General features: G+C 50.7%; 1 protein-coding gene across 7 annotated transcripts in view; it reads right to left on the bottom strand.

The window, feature by feature from the left end:
- Rgs3 (regulator of G protein signaling 3) overlaps positions 1–22,683 on the bottom strand; it is a 122,264-nt gene that overhangs the window by 65,038 nt on the left and 34,543 nt on the right. For 4 of the 7 annotated variants that reach the window (XM_004849518.4, XM_021262204.2, XM_004849521.3 and 1 more), the window contains exons 9-15: positions 18,645–18,726; positions 17,624–17,729; positions 16,484–16,835; positions 15,556–15,595; positions 10,842–11,038; positions 8,283–8,366; positions 3,026–3,137 (exon numbers count right to left, since the gene is read on the bottom strand). In XM_004849518.4, the coding sequence (XP_004849575.2) occupies positions 3,026–3,137; positions 8,283–8,366; positions 10,842–11,038; positions 15,556–15,595; positions 16,484–16,835; positions 17,624–17,729; positions 18,645–18,726 (973 nt within the window). Of the gene's footprint in view, positions 1–3,025; positions 3,138–5,698; positions 5,912–8,282; positions 8,367–10,841; positions 11,039–15,555; positions 15,596–16,483; positions 16,836–17,623; positions 17,730–18,644; positions 18,727–22,369; positions 22,540–22,683 lie in introns of those variants that run through there. The other 3 variants (XM_004849519.4, XM_004849529.3, XM_004849528.4) reach the window with 2 other exon arrangements.

Raw genomic sequence — 22,683 nt, forward strand, 5'->3', positions numbered from 1 at the left:
GGAAGACACACTGTGGGCATGATACTGGCTGCCTGGGAGGCAGAAACACAAAGAGTAGCAAAGCCAGTGGCCCCCACAAACCAGAGATGTCCTGATAGCACCAGCTCTCCATCTGCTTCCATTATATTGCCAGTCAGTCCTGCCAGAGCTTGGGGAAGCTAGACAGGAGAAGGCAGGAAGGACTGCAGTGGCCACCAGCCGGGGGCCCTGAAGGAGGAGGCACTCCCAGCCCCCAAGCGGAGACAGTGCTTCTGGTCTCCTTTTAGTCATTCATTGATTGAATCGCCCAACATACATTCATTGGGCTGCCACATTGTTCCATGCCCATACTAGGCCCTGGGAATACAGCTGACCTGCAGAGCTAAGAGCTACTCGGACAAATGCCAAGGGAGGCCCTGGTCCCTAGGATGGGGTGGATTCTCCCCAGCATGCTGGAAACGCAGATGCAACTGCTTCTTGTTGACTGTCCTCTGTGTTCCAAATTGAACTCTGCATATAATGTTGATTTGAAAGAGACAAAAAGAAACCTAGGAGTTTCATGTCCTGAGCAACGTTAATGAGAGACCATTCTGGCACCAGAGGCTTCATTCAGCCCAGGCTCCAAATGCATCTCTTAAAAGCCTCACTCAGGCCCCTGTGGCGGCAGTGAGTCTCCTGGGGCACTGGGGAGGAGGCCAGGAAATCAGGCGCCAGGACTCAGAACATCGGGTCCTGAAGTTCCACCTCGCTATGGCAGAAGGGGACACTGGACTTCAGTGAACCTCTGGAACTGGCTCACAGATGTGAGGACAGTGGGGGAAGGAGCACAAGGGCTCCATGGGTGTCCAAAAAGAAACTAAGCATCGGAATGTGTACCTTTTTCTACAATCTTTTTAAATATGTGTATGTGTGTGTGTGTTGTTGTTGTTGTTGTTTTGGTTTTTTGTGTTTTGAGACTAGGCCTTGCTGTGTAAATTAGGCTAGTCTTGAATTCACTATGTAGCCCACACTGGCCTCGAACTCAAGGTGGTTCTCCTGCCCCAGCCTCCCTAGTGCTGGGACTACAGGTGTGCGCCACCACGCCTGGCTGAATGTGCACCTAGGAGACTCCATGTCATGGAGTCATCTCCTTTGCTCTAAGCAGCTCTGAGGCTCTCCAAGAGCTCCCCCAAACCATCTCAGGCCTGAGGTCTGCCCCAAACCATCTGTCCAACAAATCCAGTGCTCCCTCTCCCACACCAAACCAACCGGTCATCTCTCCTGAAACATGCTGCCTAGGCCACCTCATCTAGGTGACCCACCATCCACAGGCAGATGGGCCTCAGCCCATGGACACCATCCCCAGGCAAGGGTAATGCTCCAGGCTCACCTTGACCATCACCACCTGGTGGGGCACAAAGCACCCCTGCCTTTAACTGCAAGTCTTGGGGGAAGGGGGATTCTAGGAGGGGAAAACCAGTCCAGGCCCCTCAGCAAGTGGAAGCAGGGCAGCACAGCACTGTCCAGCTTCTCCCAGCCACCTGGGGATTCTGTCCAGGGCCATCAGACCTGGGAGGGAACACAGAGAAATAAACCCAGAAAAGGGAAAGGACCAGCTAAGGTCACACATGACACTAACAGCAAATCTCTGGCTACTGCCTTCAGATCTTCCACTGCCTTCTTCTCCCACTCTAGCCTCTACCCAACTGCACCCAGCTGGAGCCTCCTTCTTTTCCCTTCTCCCTGTAGCAGGAAGCTGAGCAAATGAATCCTGGGCTTGTGGTCCCAAGCCTACAGTGTGCAGATCACCGAGCCTGAGTCAGTTCTTATCCTTGGCTGTGTTCGTTACTGAGCAGCATCCTGCCCAGCGCTCCCCAGATGGAACTGGGTGGGTCTTACACTGTCTGAACTGGGGGCAGGGTGAGGTAGGGGAGCAGAGAAGGAGGGACTATACTGAAAGTGTATATATGTGAGTACTCAGAGCGTAGGGGAGCTGGCTGCAAGGGAGCAGAGGAGGAGGCGGAATAGCAAGGAGGCCCGGGCAGAGTCCACTGGTTGGAGGGCAGCGGGCACTGGGGAGCTTCCTGGCAGGCCAGGGCCTGTGCTGAAGTGGCTCACAAATCTGATCTTCCCCTCTCCGGAGGCCCAGAGGGAGGGGCTGTGGCTGCCCTTGGTCAGGAGGCAGGAGAGTCAGAGCCAGAGAGGGAGAGTGGTGAGTGACTTCCCTTGGGGAGGGGACAGTGGAGGTTCCCACAGGATCTGGCTTCCGAGGAGGAAGACCAGCCAGGGCAGCGGGCGCACAGGATGGCTTTTTGAGCAGTCAGGAAGTTTGCCTGGAGTGAAACCCACCAAAACAGAATTCTTTCACCGGGTAATATTTTCCTCCCTGCCCATCGCCTGTGCTCAGACAGGTCTGTTGTTGTTTTCATAATCTGGGAGAGGAAATCGAGACCCTTTCAGCGGAGACCTCAGGCGCCAAACCAAACTGCTGGACAGATACTCCCAGCTGGCTTCCCGTTCTGACGGCCGGGGTGCCATGGAAAGTTTTGGGTTAGAAATCCTGCAGGCTCCTGCATACTCTGCTCAACAGCCCCAGCCACGTGTGTTCCAGCTTCCTTGGGCTCTCGATAGGGCTGTGTGGCTGGCTGAGGAGAGGCAGTGGTCTCGGTCCACACATCTGGAGAGCAGGGTGGCAGTAGGCATTTCTTAGGCACTGGTTGTGGGCCAATCCCTTTGCATAAATGACCTAATTTAACCCAACAACCTTCCGAGACACTATTATTATCCCAATTGACACATGAGGAAACAAGCTCAGAGAAGTGGAGTAACTTGCCCAAGGTCACACCAGGAGAGCACTGCCAAGATTTGAACATGGGTCTGAGGCCAAAGCTCTTCCCACCCTCTCCATGGCCTCCCTGGAAGGCATCTAGAACAGAACCCACCCTGAAAAGCTCAAGGTGTGGCAGCAGGCTCGCAGGCCTAGAATGGATGGTTGGCCAGTCTGGGGACAGAGCCCACCGCACATAACAAATGCCCCGCTGAGGGCTGGCAGCTTGGCGCTCCTCACCTTCCTGCAGCTTTATGCTCTGGAGATAGAGGGGGTTCCTCAGAACATTGCAGCGCCCAGGCTCGTCCTCCTTGGTGAAGAGCAGCAGATCCGAGTAGGCAAACAGTGTCACCTGCACCAGAAGAGAACACATGGACTGGCTACTCCACTGTCCCCTGGACACAGACAGCCACAACCTCCCCTGGAGGTCTGGGTAACGCATCCTCATCATCTCACGCAGAACCAGCAACTCCAAGGGTGGCCCAGAAAGGAGAGTGCCTTTCTGCCCTCCTCAAAGTAGGAAAAAAATAAACCAGAAGGAAAGACAGTCCTCAGCCTCCACGTCAGATGGCTTCCTCGGGGCCTCTCCACAGCCTGGTGTCCCCAGGCCCCCCTGTCCTGGGCTGGCCCTGCAGTGCCCAGGGGGGTCTCCAGCCCTCACCCAGCTTTGTTTGAAGCTTCCTGCAGAGCTCTTAGAATCATGTGGTGTGACGTAATACTGCCAAACTCCTTGCAGATAACTTTAACTACATTAAGGAGAAATCAGTCCAAGAAAAAGTCAGTTGTTTACACTTCAATACAGACTTGTACATAACTTAAATCTCCTTCGTGTACCAGCTGCTCCAAAAACAAAAGAAAAAAGCTATTTTTAGACATTAAAGGTAAACCAACAGGAATGTGCAGCATATTTGTTATGCTTAAAAAAAAATCCACTTGATCCTCTACTCCCACTGAAGTTTACACTGGTATTTGTTTTATAAATTCTGCAGGGCTCTTAGTTAAAAGCAATAAAATCCAATTTTAGGTTCTCCAGAAAAAGCCCACAAAAGATTATTAATTATGGGGACTTCCCTTTGAGGTGTCAAAACTTGGTACTTCATTTCTTCTGAAGTAAGAGGAACCAAGCAGAAAGGCCTGGATTCCTCCGCACGGCAAGTGTGTGTCAGATTTCGACTGACCTTTAAAAAGCCAACATGTTGTCAGTTAGTTCTCAGACTGGTAAAGATTACCCTACACCACCACTTCAGGCACCCTTTCCTGCAGAAATATTGGAAAAGATGCATAAATATGAACATATAAGGAAGTTAGCGGCATTCTTATAATTTAACAAAGGAAAATAAAATAAAAAACCATCAAGAGAGGACTGATAAAATAAATTACAATAACTTCACACGGCAGAATTTTGTGCAACTTTTAAAAGAATAAAGTAGAGCTACATGGGCAGAAATAGAATACTGTCTATCATAAGTTGGAATAATGTGATGCGAAAAAAATACCTGGATATAATATAATTTTGTAAAACAAAACAAAAAGTTTGTATAGCTCTTTCTGTATTTTTTAGCTATGCGCCACTCTCCACACTCAGGGAAGGGGGATTTTACTTTATACATTTCTGTTTAATTTGCGTTACTTTTCAATGAGATTGTTACTTTTGTAATTTAAAAATATGTAAGAAAGGGCTGGGGATTTAGCTCAGTGGTTCCACCGCCTGCGCCTGCGCCTGCCTCACAAGCGCAAGGTCCCGAGTTTGATCCCGGTACCAAAAAAAAAAAAAAAAGTAAGAAATATCCAAAGGCCTACTTGGTCTCTGGAGTGTAGCGAAAATACAGAGGCAGAGACAACAGGGGATGTCACTGAGCAGAGAGCCTCAGGGCTCTGGCCCCTCCCATGGACTCCTGAACCTTGGGCTGGAAGGGATCTTAATAGTGACCCTACCCAGGGCTGGGGATTTAGCTCAGTGGTGCCACTGCCTGCATCACAAGCACAACGTTCTGAGTTCGATCTCCGGTACCAAAAAAACCAAAAAAAACCAAATAGTACCCCTACCCAATTCCCTTCCCAGAAAGCCCTATCTCCTACAACTCCCCAACAGAAACCTCTACTTGCTGAACACTTTCCGCTCTGTGAATCTTTATGCAAATAATATCATTGGCCTTTACAGATGAAGCCCTTATAGCTCAGAGAGGTTAAGTTACCCATCCACAGCCACACAGCTAGGGACTGTTATGCAGGTCTGACAGATGGTAAAGCTCTCACTGTACACAGTACTGTAGCAGCAATATGCCTACAGCTGCTCTGTCCCTGAATATAAAAGAATCCAAACAGGGACCCAAAAAAAGAGGAATAAAGGAGACAAATGATAATAATAAAGTTAAAGGAGGGGGAGAAAATTATCAAGAGTTCAGAAGGATTAAGAAGTTGGCTATATAGGGAGAGGACTGCAAAGTCTAAGCAAAGGAAAGAAGGCTCTACACTAGCTGCAGACACTAGGCAAACCCCCCTGCTCCCAAAAAACATGTCTCCAAATCAAGGAAAATCTAGCTGTCAGCTTTGGACCCACAGGGAAGCTGGCAGAGGAAATGTCAGAGAAGACAATTTGTCAGGAGCCTAGAAAGTCAAAAAATGGCTCAGGCCCAGAGGGGGCTGGATGGAGGACAAGAGGGAGGAGCCACTGCCAAGGTGAGAAAAGCCCCAGGCCAATGCCCCAGCCTGGATTCCCAGAGCTGAGAATATGGTCTAGACAGGAAGTGATTAAGGCATGAGTGAAGAATTTCCCCAAAGGTCGGGTCAGGGAAAGGACAGAGCTGGCACACGGCTGGAAGCAGGACAGAGGGCAGACATGCCAGGGAAAGACATGTGGACCCCCTCCATCTCATCAGCATCCTGGTGACCCTATCTGCACAGACCAGTTACCTGCTGCCTCTCACCACGACAGGGGATTCCAGGTGTCTTCCTCACACCTGCACAGAGGACACATCTGTCTTCCCAAAGGGTCAAGGGTAGAGGGATTGCCTAGTCAGGGAATCCTTACAACCTAGAGGGTGACTGTCTCTCAAGTGGCCCTAGCCAAGCCTTCTCCTGGGAAACTGGCCTCAGAGCAGGGTATTCAGAAAGGACCTCTGCTCCTTGGTTAATGGTAAACTCAGTGAGTCAGTGTGTAAAGGGAGGGCGTGTCAGCCTTTCCCTTCATAGTATTCCAGGAACCTAGCACTGGGCCCAGCTACGTCCTCGATGATGTCCTCAATGATCTGTAAATACTGTGTGAACGGATAAATGAGGCTTCTCCAAAATGCAAGCAAGTGTGTGGCGTGGGACAGGATCAGCTCATAGACATCAGCAAACATGAGTCTGCCCAGAGAAGGGACAGACAATGAAGAGGAGGGGCTACCAGTTGGGAGAGGCTGCCCTTGCACATTCAGGAACTGTGGGGGAAAACCAGCAACTGGAAGAGTGCAGAGAAGCAATTAGAATGGATGGCTCCTGAGGGCCCAACCAGCACTAAGGCTGTATGAAGTTACACAAGTCCCTCTGGAATTGGTTCTATTTTTAGCTTGAGTAAAATGATAGAGTACCAAAATCCTCATATTTGATTGCTATTATACTGCAAGAAAAAGGAATATATTTATTTCACTTGTTCTCAAATCACTTCCTTCAATTTTGGGAGAAGGGGGTGTCTCTTGGTTCTAAGGTTCTCCATGCGGCAAAGATATTTTAGATGAATTATAACTATGGCTATGGCTTGGCTTGTGTTTCTTTATTTGTTTTTAAACAAACATACCAGAGGCAGCATGGGGTCATGGAAAGCATTGCTGAGCCAGGATTAGAGCCAGAGAGCCAAGTGCTAATCCTGGCTCCGTTCCTTACCAGCCTTGACGTCCCAGGTAATTTCATCGGAATATTAGTACCCTCGTGTCCCATGGGGGTGCTGGAGAGCTAACTGGGATCAGTGCAAAATGCATGCATGGCAGGAATGCACAGTAAGTGGTCAACACTGGTGCAAGTAACAGTGAGCACATTTTAAGAGTGAATTAAGACATCTGTGTGTATTTCAGGGTGGCTGTCATCCCAAAGCACTTTCTTCTGGGCCTGCTGAATGCACAGCCACACCTTCCCTTCTGACCCTGCACCCCTGACTTACCTCCACCACATGCTTATTCACCAAACACAGTTCCAGTGACCTCTCACTCCTAAAACCTAAATCTCCCTCAACAGATGAAGTTTTACTCCCACACAGGGAGGCAATTCCGAAGCCATGCTTCAATTCTCAAGAACATTCCCAAAGGGTAGGTCTAGAAATGACCTCAGCAGTACCAGTGTGGTAGAACTGAGCACACAGTCTCAGCAGAGAGTGCCCTTGAAAAAAGACAATGCTCATTTGGAACACATGAATTCTGGTCTGCTTGTTTAAAAAAACAAGACAAAACAAAGCCAATGTCCTGCTTCAGCCACGGTCACATTTAGTGCCCTAGGGTGGTAAGGCTGAAGGCCCCTCAGACCATGCTCCTGCAACCTTAAATATACACAGGGAAGACTGAGGAAGAAGGGAGAAGTCATGAGTGAGTCAGCAGCACAGCTGGGGCTAGCTATAGGCTTCAGGCCTCCAGGCTTTCTGATTTTGCCGGTTCCCAAGCACCTAATCCAGTCTACAGAGTCAGCTCTGCATCACAGCGTGATCTGCACCCAGCCCTCTCCCTCACTGCATGACCCCCAAGTAGCCAGGCCGGATTACAGAGCTCCACTTCTATTTCCTGCTTGGACCAAGACAGCTCTGCCTCAACGCTGCCACCCAACCAAAGCCTCTACTTATGGAGCACTTGCTTTCTGCAGTGTGGATCTGCATGTCAATACCATCATTGCTTTCTACAGATGAGGACCTTACAGCTCAGAGCGGTTAAATTACCTGTCCATGGCCACTCAGTCAGAGACTGTTGTCCAGGTCTGAGCTGGGACCTGGCCAACTCTGGGGATTGAGTGGGTGAGTAAAGTGCTCCCAGCTCCCAGGAAGAGTAGCATGGCCCCTGGACAACCCCTGCTGGCATGGCTAGAGCCCAGGAGAAATCATAGATCTCTCAGGAGAAGATCTAGAATTTGGGTTAATACAGACTCAGGACATTCAGGAAACTGACACGCCTCTAAAAATTCTCTTTGGCTAGCAGCTTTAATTTTCTCACCCACAAAGTCACTCACCACAGCTGAAGTGAAAAACCATCTTTTCTCTCTCCTTAGAGAAAGTTGGGATAAACAGTGGAATGTCTTTATGAGCTGGGGAAGTACTATAAATGTCAAAAAGAACAAAACAGTTTTGAAAGGAGGGGAGTTCCCTATCAGTGGAAGTAGATAAGAAATAGCTAGGAATCCACTTGTTGGGGGAAGAGGTGTGGAAGAGTTCTCAGGTCTCCATCCTGGGATTGTACCACGATCATCTGGAGGAAAAAAAGTGAGGGGCCTATAGATGGCCAAGGAGGAAAGCCAGCCAGGCAGTGCGCATGAGTCTTACCTGGGCAGCCTTGTTCCTCCCCTCGTACAACAGCAGCTCCTCTGTCAACAGGAGGGTCCTGGCAGGGTTACAGAGATCTAGGGGCTGAAAACAAAGTGTGCACAAGTGAGTGGGCCGTGCAAAGACACAGGGCCGCAGAGGAAGCAGCTAGCCAAAGCCAGCCACAGAGAGGCCTCCCCTCCCCCAAGAACTCACACACCCCTCACAGCCCAGATGGAAACAGAAAGATCTCCTGTCCGTGCGGAACTGTGGCTGCCACCTTCCCCACCAGTCCTCACCAAGAGAGCTGCACTCTCTGGCAGGAAGTCCAACCTCATGCCTGGGCCCTCCGCAGTCTCCCCTCCCCCACTGCCCACCTCCTACCCCAGGGCTCCCCATCCCACTTCCCCCAACCTGTCCTGATGATGCCCCCCCGAAGGCCCTGCTTTCAGAGCCCAGAGGGGTCCTGAGAGCCACACACCAAGAGATTTGGCCACTTGAGACCCTTCAAGGTGAGGCCTCTCCCTGCTCTACATTTATAACACACTTGGGCTGACTCCTTCCCATCATCAATTCTGAAGGAACCACTTCTCACTCAAACCTCTCACTCCATCATCCTGTCCAGGGAAGTCCAGAAAAAGCACCCTGAGCTCTAGATTACCAAGCAGGACCTGTCCTCATGAGCATATACTTATAACATGGCTTCTGCCTGCCTGGCCTCAAGCAGGTACTTGAAGGAAGATGATGAACCAAGTATCAACTGCACACAACAACCTGGATGGACCTTATAAATCATATGGTGCCAGAGAAGCAAGACCCAAATGAATACATGCATATAAATATTCATTAAATGAATATATGCATATAAATATTCATTAAATAATATTTTAAAAGAGGCCACACAAAATATGATATTTAGGGAAATATACAGATGGTAAAAATAAAGAAAAGCAGGTAAATGCTCACTATGAGCTAGGCTGAGGTACCTTTGGTGGGAAGGGAGGGCATTATGATCAGGAAGAGATATGCAGGCTTCCAGCATATCCCTTGGGCAGCAATCGTATTCCTTTATTTTAGTGGATATTTGCTTTATAATTACTTATTAAATCAAACATTTAAGTGTTATGCCATTTTTAGCTTAAATGTTTCCCAATACAAAAATTTTCAAAAGGTTTTCATAACTTTTTCAAAATCATTTCAATCAAATAATTTTTATCAAAATTAAAAACAAAAATTAATCCCCCAGGATGGCAAAACCTTTGTGTCACATCCAAGAAAGAGATCAACAGAAAGCCAAAGGCCAGGCCCTGCCTACAGAGCCATAGAGGGAGAGGTTTGCTGCCTGCCACGGATACATCACATCCAAGAGGGAGTTCTAAGACCACCGGACAGGGACAGGCCCAGAATGGGATGCTACAGAGACCTGAGAAGTAGGATAGGAACAGAAGTGACACCCTCGGAGCTGTGTCACCTCTATGCTGCTGATGAGTGGATAAAGTAGTGTTATTTCCCTAGAACACAGTCTGTCAATATGTGTACAGAGCCTTCAACATGTTCACAACCCGTGACCCAGTATTTTCACTTCCAGGAGTCTTTCCCAAGGAAAATCATCACAGAGATAATTCATGCATGAAGTTTTTATCACAGAGCTGTTTACAATAGCAAAAGAATAGACCACATGGATCTGAATTGAGAACTGGCTCAGTAAACATGGTATATCCACACGACAGAAGAGTGAGAACCACTATACAACCCAGGCTCAAAGAAATGCTCGTGCTACAATTTTTGTTTTAAAAAGGCAACTAGGCCAGGCATGGTGATACACACCTACAATCCCAGCACTCGAGAGGCTGAGGCAGGAGGATCACCATGAGTTCGAGGCTAGCCTGAACTGCATAGCAAGACCCTGTCTCAAAAAAACAAAACAAAAACAAAAACAAAAAAAAGGCAACCAGATATAAAATATAGGATAAGATCTGTTTTGCTTTTTAAAATCTATATATTTATGTGTGTGTATGTATGTATATATATATATATGTGTGTGTGTGTGTGTGTGTGTGTGCATATATTTGACACTTAAGTGTTTAAACAGCCTATATCTGGGTGATGGAATAAAGAAAGATTATTTTTAAAGAGAAGAGAAAAATGCAAAAGAAGAGAGGGAAAAAGAAGAGGAAGGAGTAGAAGAAGAAGGGAGATCCAAATGAACCTCAGGCCACCAGTGAATACTGGCCAGCCATGTTTGGGTGGCCAAGGGGACCACATAAGCTCTATCTTGGTCAGTTCCAAACAGTAAACTTCTGGGTGAGCTGATGAGCAGGAGCTGCCTCGGGCAGGTCCTGGACCTCACAGCCTCAGCCACAGAGAAAGAGGAGGCTGCTGGGGGAACAGGAGGGCCCTCTATGGCTCCATGTTTCCTGAAGCACCTCTGGAACCTCTGCTCACTGACAAGACCTGCAGAATCCTGAGCTTCTCGAGTCATTCGTCTTTCCCAAACCAGGGCCCTCAGTCCTGGGGTGAAGAACTCTCCTCATTCTCGTCTCCTTCCAATGACACCCTTGGGGCCAGCCACAGGCTCACCTGAACAAAAACAGGGAACACCAAGGCTTTGGGGGCCAGGGTGACGTAGGTGCCGTAGCTTGAGTGCGGGACGTGCGGCCTCAGGAGCGAGCAGTCCTGGTAGTTCCCGTGGCCCTTCACTGTCTGTACAGTCTTCATCAGCCGGGACTTCTTCCCCAGGCCTGTGTAGGACTTCCCTTTAGTGGGACTCCCCGATTCTGTGGAACAGAGATGGAGATCAGTGAGGCATTTCCATCTCTCCTATGAAGGATTCCCTTAGAGCTGGACCTGGTGGCACACATCTGTAATCCCCTGCACTTGGGAGGCTGACGCAGGAGGATTACCATGAGTTCCAGGCCAGCCTGCCAGTCAGCACCATTGACTGATAATCTACCTTGTGCTGGGCCTGTGTAAGGATCTGGGGACACAAGGAGGCTCCAACTGGGTCTCAGGCCTCAAGCAATCCTTCACACTCTAGTGAGAGACGCTGGAACATAAATAAGCAACTCCAGGGGAAAGGCAGAACTGGGAACCAACGACTGTGAGATGTAGCAGTCCCCAGTCAGTGTCCCAGGTCCCCAGTCAGATCTGTTTACTGGCCTCACACTTTTAAAAATCAAGAAACCACTCATATTTTTTTAAATCATAAGGTCTGACTTCACTGGACCTGCAGTGCCACATGGAAGAATGAGTTGGAACAGAAGCCACTGCCCTCTGTGGCAGAGCACCTGCTCACCCCACTGCCACCATCCCAACCCAACTGGCCCATCCATAGCCCCTAGACAAAGATCCATTCTCTGCAGAGGTCCAGAGACAGCGGACTTTGCCAGGATGCATGTGGTCCACCCTCCACTAGTCAAGAAAGCTGGAGTCTCCCGGCTGACCACAATCAGTCAATAAGCAGTAAAAAGCAGCACTTACACCAGGCACAGTGGCCCCTGCCTATACTTGGGGGGGAGAGGGGCAGGAAGATAGCCGTTTGAGGACAGCATGGGCAACTTAGTGAAACTCTGTCTCAAAATAGAAAAAATAAAAAGGAAAAGGGGCTGGGGGTGTAGCTCCATGGTGGAACACTTGTTTAGCATGTACAAGATCCTGGCCTCAACCCCCAGCACCACAACTTAAAAAAAGAAAAGTAGTACTTGCCACTGTCATTCTCGATAAGGAGCACAGCTCTGAAGCCAGGTGGCTGTGCTCAAAGCCTGCTCCCACAGGCGCTAGCTCAGTGACCGTGGGTGGCTTACTTCACCCCCAGAGTCTTGGTTTCTTCGGCCGGATTAAAAGTGCCAGGCACCCCAGCTGCTGCAAGGGCTAAACAAGCTGCTCTGAGCCAAGCCCTAGAACAGGGTCTGGGAGTAGGAAAGGTACAGAGAAAGTCAGCTCCTAACACGTTGTTATTGTTTGGAAGCCAGTGGCCCCATGGGACAAAACTCAGAGTAGCTAAAAAGACAGAGATTCCTGGACACAAGCAGCAGGGAAACAAACCCCAGAACAATCTGACTCTGCACAAACTTTGGCCCTCTTCCAAGGGTTGCTGCTACTTGGAGGAAGCCAGCAAGGTCCTCCCTGACCTGGGTGCCCAGGCTGGGTCCCAGCACTTAGGCTTCCTTCTGCCCCCAGCCCTGGAAGCTGGCGGGGTAACAGGTGGCCTGGCCCAGTGACAGCTCAGGGAATCTCCCCGCCAACGCAATGTCATGGGCTCAGAAGCAGCCAGCCCAGGAGGTTTCACACTTGCTTCCACCTCCCACCCTGTACCCCTTCTCGGCAAGAGGTGAGAAAAACAAGTCAACCTCTCCTACCCCCACAAGTGACCACTGATCATAGTGATCAAACCATGATAAGTAGAAAGCAGGAGCCCAGGATGAGGGATAGGAGGTGCAAATGCAGGGAAGAAGTTACAGTCTGGCCCCAGGGTCATCTGTACAGCCAAGCCCTGGTCCCTTTGCTGGAAAGACCTGTCCTCAGTCTCGAGGTCTGCACAGCAATGGAGGTAGGTAAGACTTCTCAACTTGAGTGCTGACTCTCCAAGTCGGAGATGGGCTGTGCAATTCTGAACAGGCTCTTTCCCTCCTTGAGTCAGTTTTCTTCATTGCAAAGTGGAGGTAATGGATTGCTGCCTCCCTGGGAGCTCACACAAAAGGCCTGACTGGAAAGGACTCAGTGGGTTGTATAGGAGGGAGCATGTGCTGTGGATCATCTCGAACCCTAAGCCGTTCAATAAGCTGCCCATCACGGCTGGCAAAAGCATAGAGAAGGCTGCTGGGCTGAAAGCTGCACTGTGCCTGGGGCCACAGGATCAGCCTGGAACTAGACAGACTAATTTGATGTGGAACTAGCCTAAACTGGAGAAGGCAAAACCATGCAGGATTGACAAGCAGGGGACTGAGGCCAACTAGGCCAGTGTCAACAAAGGGTACCATTTGTACAGAGCAAAATCTGAGCCTTAAGCCCCAATTTCCTGACTTTTAAAAAAATCTATGTCATCCCTTCTCTGGCTCACCTGCCCAAGGCTGCCCAGGAATCTTCATTCTAAGCCTAAGAGTCACAAATCAACTCCTTGACCTATCATTCTGCCTTCAGAAAGGAGAGGTCTGTTTACCCACAGTTTACGGACAAGGAAATTAAGTCCCAGAGTGATGTAGGGCAAGGGAGCATGGCTCTCCAGAGCTGACTTTCCAAGGATCTGTTTTTAGAACAGTCCAGATTGCAACCCAGTTGCTGAGCTCAGTGAAGACAAACTCATTTACTTTCCACCTGCTACTTCTCATGGCAATGTCTGGTCCAAACCCTGTATCACCCCTTTCTTCCCTAACACCTGCCTGACTGGCTGAACACAATAATTATACAGCTTTGCTCTCGGCGTCTGAGGCAAGCCCTGGCAGCCATCCTGCCCTGGCAGTGTTGAAGCTGAGGCTAGGCTGCCTTCTCGGGGCACAGGACAATGCCCAGGGCACTAGCAGCCCCACAGAACATGCCAACTGTAGCCTGGCAGGAACCCCAGGCCCTGGAAGGGCCCCAGACCCTATTCAACTCAGAATGGCCCGACCTCCTCCTAAATGGCTACCTCCTGGCAGCCCAGCCAGAAGTCTCAGAATCAGCTCCCTGGTGACAGCCTTAACCTCTGGAGAAGCCTGAGTGTGTTCAAGGGAAACTTCTGTACCTTGAATTTCACCCCTGCCTCTGAACCCCAGACCTGGGAGCTATCAAGACTTGATCCTTAGTGAAGAGCAAATATGTCCTGAAATACCAAAAGGATTATTACTATGAAAGATAAATGAAATAAAGTCAAGATCTTAATATTCCAAAAGCTACCATTGTTACAAACACGATCGTTTCCTTACTTGTTCCTCCCAAGGTTTAGATGACTGTGCCTTTCTTAGCATTATATTCTCAGTGGGGAATGAGAACATAAATACAGGTTGGGAGCAAGCACAGAGGCATCTCTCGGGTTGAGAGGGAGTCAATCCCCCTCTACCCAGACAGTGTCCATGTGCCCACAACAAGTGACACACTTCCCTAGCTCCCTACCTCCATGACTGAAATCCTACTGAGTACCTGCTATCTTCCAGGCCTGCGTCTGGTCCAAAGAAATTTGCCAAGCCCAGCCCTGCCCCTAATGAAGTCACCATTTAACAGTGACATCTTCACTCTAACCTAATGTGCCACAACTAAAAGCTTTTTAGACACTTATTGTTGAATTATGATAAGACTCCTCCCTAGAAGGAAGATAGCTTTATTTCTGACAGGCCAGGCCCGACCACCCAAAGGCCCCAGAGGGGAGAGAAGGGATGTGCCTTGCATCATCCATCCATAGCCTGATTGGAGCCCTTTCCCCACGAAAGACACAAGCACTCTCCCTACAACTGATGGAGAACAACAAGGAAGCAAGTCTGTGAAAGGCTGGAAAGAGGCCAGTCTCGAGGAAGGAGGTCAAGGGCATTCTGCAGGCACCACAAGAAGGGCTCAAGCACAACCTAGGTGGGAATCAGAGGCCACCTGGCAAGGCTGGTCTCAGCTTTCCAGGTATCAGCTGGAGCTCTCCAGCAGGTACCTGGGGGCCTAAAGGAATGCCCAGTGGAGACGGACTTCTCAGGCTTTCTGGGGGGAAAGGATTGGTTTGGAGTCCCACTTCTATCCCTGGCCAGAATTTAAAGATCAAAGGAGAAAAACCCACCCAAGAGCAGAGACTTCTGTGCCATTCAAAGATGAACACTCTGTGTCACATGGCTCGGTATGCAGGTTACAGTATACTCACGACCATGTTCTTATGCAATCCTCTGAGTAGGAATTACTGACTCATATTATAGATGAAGAAACTGAGCCTCAGTAAGGGCACATAAGTTGCTCAAAGTCCCACAGCAAGACCTCCAAACCAAGACCTCTAGCTCCACATGCACAACTTCGCTGTGCTGGCCCAACCATGCTGCCAACAGCACCTGACTTAGATGGCTGCTCAGTAAAACTGGGTGACACTCAACTGAATGCCTGAGTCCTGAGCATGCTGTCTCTCAGAGGGCTCTGGCAGATCCCACTCTACCTTCTCAGTTCCAGCTTCAAAGACACTGTTTGAGTGAGGGAAGAGAGGTACCAGGAGGAAAGAAGGTCTGTGTCAGCATGCTGGGTGACTGTGATTCCATCAGAAAGGCCTCTAAATTTAGAGGAAGAGGCTGGGCCAGGCCTCACCTGACCTCCACCATCTCCAGGCTGTGTAGGCACAGCACTGGGGATAGCTCACCTTCAGGGATGGTATCCTCCTGGTACACAGGCCGCAGCAGCTGCAAGGGAAAAATAGGAGAACCAGCTCAACCTCAGGAATGGGGCAAGATGGCCCAGCAGTCTGATAGGCACCAGCCCTGGGAGACAAGACACGAAACATCCTAAGGCACAAGAAAAAAACAGCAGTGCTGCTAACCAGCCGAGGGAGGGGGGTTGGTGAGAACACAGAAGCTCAGGACACGGAGTCAAAAAAGGCTTTTTGTGCCACGAAGTCTAAGCCTCTTGGCAAGACCCCAACAGGCTGTTCCAAAATGTATTCCATGGATCGCTGGAGTGGTGGGACCCCAACAACCACACTACAAAGGATGCTGTTATTGAGGAAGTTTGGGAAAAGCTAGGTTAAACAAGGTTAAACCACCTTTACTGCAGGATGCTCTCAGAACCTAGAATAGCCTAATGTGCACTGGGAATTTCCCCAGATGGAAGAGAGCACAGGATACTTCCCAAACTCATGTGACCTCAAAACACTTTTTTTCCCAGAGTACCTCATGGGACTAATGTTTGGGGAATATACTCCATCATCTCACCGTATATATAATTAGGCACTGATTTCATACCTCCTACAACAGGGCACTTACCACCTACCAAGGTAGCCCATTGCACTGTGGACAAGCAAGGCTGGTAGAAAGCTCTTCCTTCATGTGAGCTGACATCTTCCAGCCTGCACATGCCCTGCTCCTGGGTCTGTGACCTGAGGCTATACAGGCCCATCTGTACTCTCTACCACGACACTCCTGCAGAGGCCGGAGTTAGTACAAACGCCATCTCCTTGTCCAACACCCCCAGCCCCTTGCAGGCTCCTCACAGCACTGTTTTGAGTCTTTGAGAGTTCCTGGCTCCCACAGGGACCCAACACCCTTCCCTTTGCCCATACCAGCTGCCCATACCTGGCTCCCAGGGTTCAGCGGGGCCAGGATGATGTAGTTGGGGTCGGTGGGGGCAGTGGCACGGGACAGTGCGGGCAGGGTGTGCTGGCCCCCACGCTTGCCCACCTCGGTGTAGCGCTCCCAGCCACCGAGCAGCAGCCCATCCGAGCTGTCACACACTAAGTGGCAGCTGTGGCGCTGCTCAGGCCGTGCCTGGACCCCGTGGGTACAATTCTTCTCCCTCTTGTTGGGGGGTGACAGGAGGTCATGTGTTGACTTGCAGGAGGCCCGCCGCAGGACCCCGCCATCTGGCCCCGGCTTGACTTGGGGGACCATGCGCCACACGAGCAGGATGATCTCTCCAGGGCAGCTCCTGGAAGGTTGGGGAATCACACAAAGAAGATGAGTCTAGGGGAGACCGAAGTCAGCCAGGATGGGGGCCCTGCAGGGCAGGGAGGAAGAGGAGGAGAGGAAGAAGCACACACAAGGGACAGGCTCCTAGTATCAGGGCAGGAAGGGATATAAGAAGCCACTTAAAGCAGAGACAGCAAAAGGGTGTCATGGGTCAACTCTAACCTAAGCTCACTTAGTAGTGGCTGAGAAGGGCCTCAAGGCCAAAGTCAGGTTCAACCGGAAAGAGCACTATACTCAACTCATGATGCCTGTCGTGGGTAAGATACAAGCAAGAAGGAGCAAGCAAATCACCTCAATGCATTCCTCATCTAACCATCTCAGAACCAAACATAAATGGACCCATTCAGATCTTACTTCAGGGGGTGGTTCAAAGGGTCCAAACATTTTAAATAATTTTTTAGTTGTGCAATTGAAACAGATGCGATATCTATGGATCCTTAAAGAAAGGGCTTTGTCTCAGGTAACAGCAATAATTAGCTAATGTGGAAAGTGACCCCCTGGTGCCACATCAGGAAGCACAGGGTCCATGGAGAGCTCCTTCCCTGCTTTTTGCTCTCAGATCCAAAACTGCTTGGAGACTGAGCCTTCCTTTTCATGCCAAGAACCCGATTCCCTGAGGAGCAAAGTGGATCGCTCACAGATGGGCAAAGGAGAGGCTGACAAGCACAGGGCAGGGCAAGGCACTGTGCCCAGGGCCGAGGTGGGAAAGATATGTCATCAGCCTGAGCCACCCCCTGCCCCTGTCACCGGATCTCGTGGGCCAGCTCCACACATTTCCAGTGCTCCACCGGCCTCTCATTCAGTTGCAGCACCGTGTCCAGCTGCTGCAGCCCTGCTCGCTCTGCTGGACCTCCTGCAGGAACAGAGAGAAGCCATGCAGGGGCTCCTGAAGCCCAAGATCCCCTCAATGGACCTAGGGTCATTTTCTTCCATAGTGACCTCAGACAAGGCCCGTGCTTTTTCTGTTTCTTCGCCTGTGAAATGAGGAACCTAACCTGGTGGCTCTCGAGAGCCAGGAAGTCAGACACCCTTGCTCTTCAACTCTTCCCAGCCTTTCTGACCCCAGTTCCAGGCCACTTCTCTTCCCCAGGCCCCTTCCCTCCCCAGGGCCTCCTGTCCCACTGAGAACCTTGCATGTTGCCAGGCTGCCCCTCCTCACTCACCCCTCTTACCCCATTCATTGGGTGTCAATCCCATGCCACCCTTGTGCAGGCACTGGGGATGGCCTGATCACTGAGCCCTGGCTTGTGCCCATAAGATACACACTCAAAGACAAGAAAAAGACCACTTGTGAAAAGTACAGAAGAGGTGACTACTTTTAAATGTTAAGCGGGGTTATGATATGATGAAATGCTAATCCCAAAAGAATTCATAAATGACTCATTTTTCCCCACAGTCATTACAGAAAATCAGGTTTCATTTGTCCCTGTTCAAAATGATTGGCAATCAAAATATGAAAACCTATTTTTACTTTTATAAAAACAAAAAAAAAATTGTGGGTAGGGCTGGGGAGTTAGCTCAGCAGCACCAAGCCTGCCTTGAACACAAGTGCAAGGTCCTGAGTTCAATCCCTGGTACCAAAAAAAAATTGTGGGTATATTTTCATAAACCCCAATTTCATCTCTGGCCATTTAAAAACATTCTTCTTTTCATTTGAAAAGACAAGAGCCCTCCAGTGTGGGGCTCTCCATCCAGTTCCATCCTGTCTGCAAAGCCCAGGTGGTTGGCAGGCAGGCAGGGCTTGGCATCCTTCAAGTGGCGAACTTACCAGAATCCACAGCTTGGACTCGGACCGGAGAGTCGCAACAGATGGTGAAGCCAAAGCCGTCCTCACCTCTTGGGATGGTGATCTAGAACACAGTCCTGCCCAGTCACTCCCAGAAGCTGCAAGGCCAGGAAGCCCACAGGCCCCACCCAAAGCCACACTCCTCTCCAAGGGAATCAGAGCCAAGAAGCAGCTGGTCAGTCTTTCGCTGTCCCTGTCAACCCAGGCACCCTAACACCCAGTTATGGGCCAAGTAGGGAGACTGAGAGCTCAGGAGGTAAACCTCAGATGATGCACCTGTTCTGCTGAGCCCCAACAGTCCCAGCCCTCTACCCAGAGCCCATGACACCTCTACCTCCATGTCACCATGACCCACTGCAGGCCTCAATCCTTTCTTCCTTTACCACAAGGGTGTTGGGCCTTTGTCCTGAGGATGCAAAGACAAAGCCAACCTGAGGCCTTCCTTACCCACAGAAGAAGGAAAACCAGACACACTCACTTGGTCATAGGCCAAGGGTCAGGGGAAGAGTGCTGGGGATCCCAAAGCAGTCACAGCAGTTGTCCCAGGTGAGAGGACAAGCAAGGGCCCAGATAGGCCTCTTGGGTGGGCCTGAACTAGCCACTGACCACTGTGCTTTCTGAGGGCTGTGGGCATGGCAGGACCAAAACTCTGACTTGCATAGGGCCTAGGAAATGTTCCTGCCTTCTGAATGTTCTTTGCAAACCAGGACACAATTACTGAGCTCCTACTGTATGGCAGGCTCTGCTGAGGTACAGAAACATGAGGCCTTGGTTTCCTGAGGGTCACGAGAGTACACGAATCTCTCCAAAGCAAAGCCCGGTATGATAAGCAATAGAACAAAACAGTAGGACTACGCTACACAGCTCTTTGTTTTGATGTCAGCCACCACCTTCATGGTGGAAGACACTAGGGAAGGGCTAAGTCAGTAAGGGTGGCCTGGCAACTACAGTGTCGCTGGCAGAAGGATTTGGGACTCAGCATGGCCACCTGCTCACTCAGGCTGCTAAAGGAGCAAAGTCAGAAAAGGGATTTCTTGGGGTCCCAAGAGACTGCCTAGTGGTGGGGCTTAGCATGGGCCACAAGGAAGGTGTCCCAGGCAGGCTGAGGAAACCACCAGCTCAGCAAGTTTGGGAAAAGCCAAGGGTGTCAGCCTTGCTGGGAGAATGCCTCTCCTTCCCTCAATGGCTGTCTCTTGGGGCTGGGCACCTGCCGTCATCTGCCGGCTGTCTCATAGCCGGGCATGAGGAAAGAGAGGAGGCAGGGGCCCAGGGCCACCAAGGCCCTTGGAAACTGCTGGGGCCCTTGAGGCTCTGCTTCCCACCAGCCTTGGGCCTGGATTCAAAGCAAGTTTGTAAAACAGGAAACCTGACAGACAAGGGGAAGGGGGAGGGGGCAGGAAAATACTCTGTTCCCATAAGAATTCTGGGAAAACATGCAGCTAAGACAGGAAGAGAAAAAAATGGAAAGAAAGAAAGAAAAACAAACCCAGGAGTGAGTGTGGAAAGCTAGAGGAAAGGAACAACCACTAATTGCCTAGCTCGCCTGAGGTGGAGAGAAGACATCAGGAGCCCCATCCCCTCTGTGGAACAGAGCGACTTTTCAGGAGACTTGCAACCCACCCTTCTGCCCATGCGGAAGCTGGATCTAAAAGCCCTTCTAGCATTTCCACAGTCCTAATCCACCATGCACTGTGGCCCCTCCTGGCTGGCTAACAGGAGCCAGCCCTCTAGATTCTGAACTAACCAAATTTTGGGTGTCATCCCAGAGCTCCCACACTCCAGGTTCCCTGATGCAGGCAGGGGCAGGAGCCTCTCCGCTTTCCAGAGTGCAGGTTTAAGAAAAGCCAGACCAGGGAACAGAGTGACCCAGGGGAAGGTAGAAGGAGCAGGAGAGGGCGTCAGAAAGCAAGCACATTTCCCAGCTTGGTGGGCTGGGGCAGGGCTGTGTGAAGGAAGCAGAATGATGCTCTTTGCAGTGTTGAGAGGCTGCTGTCCAACAGGCCTGTCCATCCCTGCAGCGCTAAGGAGAAGGCAGTTTTACCACACCCATTTAACCGAGAAGGATGCCAGCTGAGGCCGCAAGTAAGTGTCCCTCCAGCAGCCCTATTCTCTGACTTAGGGCCTTGGGGTGGGGGCCTGTCTTCCACCCTGGCTCCTGAGAGGCTGCCCTTCCTGGGGGTGGTTCTTGCCCTTGCCTGACTCCCCAGTCTCAGCCATGCTGGCAGCTCATGTCTGCTCTCCTTCCTGGTCTGGGAGGCTCTGTCTGCTTGGACTTCAGTCCCCAACTGTCACCAGAAGAACGAGGTAGACACTGAGAGTGGCACCCGCCATGCACTGGACCACTTACACTCACAGCATCAGCCCTGGATCTCACTGTTCCTGCTTTAGGGACAAGGAGGTTGAGGCTCAGAGAGGCAAAGTGACTTACTTGCTCAAGTGCCACAGGAACAGGAGCTAGAACTGGATTTGGGACCAGGTCTGACAGAAAGCTTGTTGCTGGTTTCTAATGCAGGAGTCATTTTAAGCTCTGAGTCCTAGAACCCTAGGTCCACCCCACACTCATGCCTGGCTGGCCTCTGACCACCAGCATGCCCCGGTCTTCTCGCCCGTAGGCCCGAAGAGACCAGGGACTTCATAACACGCCATCCAGTGCTCTCCTGCTCCACCAATCTGCCACCCAGGGGAGCACAGAGCAGGGCTTGCAGGACAGGACCTGAAAGCTAGGAGGGCTGGAGAGAGGACATTTGGTCCCCTAGCAGCAGGTGTAGTGCATGGGACCCCTCTGGGAATCTCCCGGGGACCTCTGTACTACCTGTCAGGGGAGTCAGGATCTAGATTCCAGTCTGGTCATTAAAACAAGCCGAGGGACTTCTCTATATTTTAAAAATCAAAACAATTTCTGTGCTCCTTTCCAGCTTGGAAACTCCCCCAAATCTTGACATCTCTTACCTACTACACTCTCCTGACCCTATCCCTTTTGATAAGAAAAAACAGTGCCTCAGTGCAATTCCAGGAGAGGCCTGGGGCTAACGGGACCTTTACTCTTGTACAGCAAGAGCCCAGAGCCATCTCAAGGCACCCAGGCTAGAGGGAGGAAAGTTGTGCCGTACATGTACACAGAAACATCCCATCTCACACGCAAGTACACACTACTGCATACAAAGGGCCAAACCGCCTTGCTGTCCCATGAGAAATTGGAAAAGTTAGCAAAAACACAAAAGTCCCCCCGCCCAGAAACACCCAGCTGCTCAGCCACCAAGCCATTTGCAATCTTAGACTTGAGATGTCTTTTTTTTAATTCACACCCACTCCTCCAATAAAAAGAAGAGAAATGGGCCGGGGATTTAGCTCAGTGGTTCTGCATCCTGTCTCGCAAGCACAAGGACCTGAGTTCCATCCCCAGTACCCAAAAAAAAAAAAAGAAGAAGAAGAGAAAATCTGCTACACAGTCTCTCCAAGGACACCACCCCAGCCATTAGGATGACACAGAGCCAGGCCTCGTTGGGCCCTAATGTGGGGTGGCAAGTAACAGGCTAGGCCTTGGGTCCAGTTCCTGCCTCTACTCCCTCCCCCAAACCAAAATGTGCTTGCAGGGGGCAGGAGGAGGTGAGGAAGGCCTTGTGGGAAGACAGGTCCTGCTCAAATGGGCCCCTACCCCAATCCCCCACCCCCCTCAGGTCCCCTCCTCCGAAGAGCCAAGCACCCACCTGGCGGTAGCGGCGCTCCGAACACACTTTACAAAGCCCATTGAAGCGGTTCATGGCTGCGGGTCCTGCCTCAGCTGCCACCCCATGAAAACCCACCTCTTCCCCCAGCCTCGGGGCTGCACTGCGCCCGTCAGCCTGGCATGACCGCCCTGGGAAGCCCGCCCCACAAAAGAATGGCAGGAAATCACCTCTCACCTCCCCAAGCCCTGTCTGCGCTGTGTGCCTCTGCAGATAAGCCCAAAGGCTTCCTGAAACCTCAGAATGACAAGGAAGAGGGAGAGTTTTATATTAAAATTCCTGTCAACTAGTTAGTA

Source organism: Heterocephalus glaber, unplaced genomic scaffold (genome assembly GCF_053883595.1).
Source record: "Heterocephalus glaber isolate CG9 unplaced genomic scaffold, H.glaber_assembly_v1.0 deba00001479, whole genome shotgun sequence".
Taxonomy (NCBI): Eukaryota; Metazoa; Chordata; class Mammalia; order Rodentia; family Bathyergidae; genus Heterocephalus; species Heterocephalus glaber.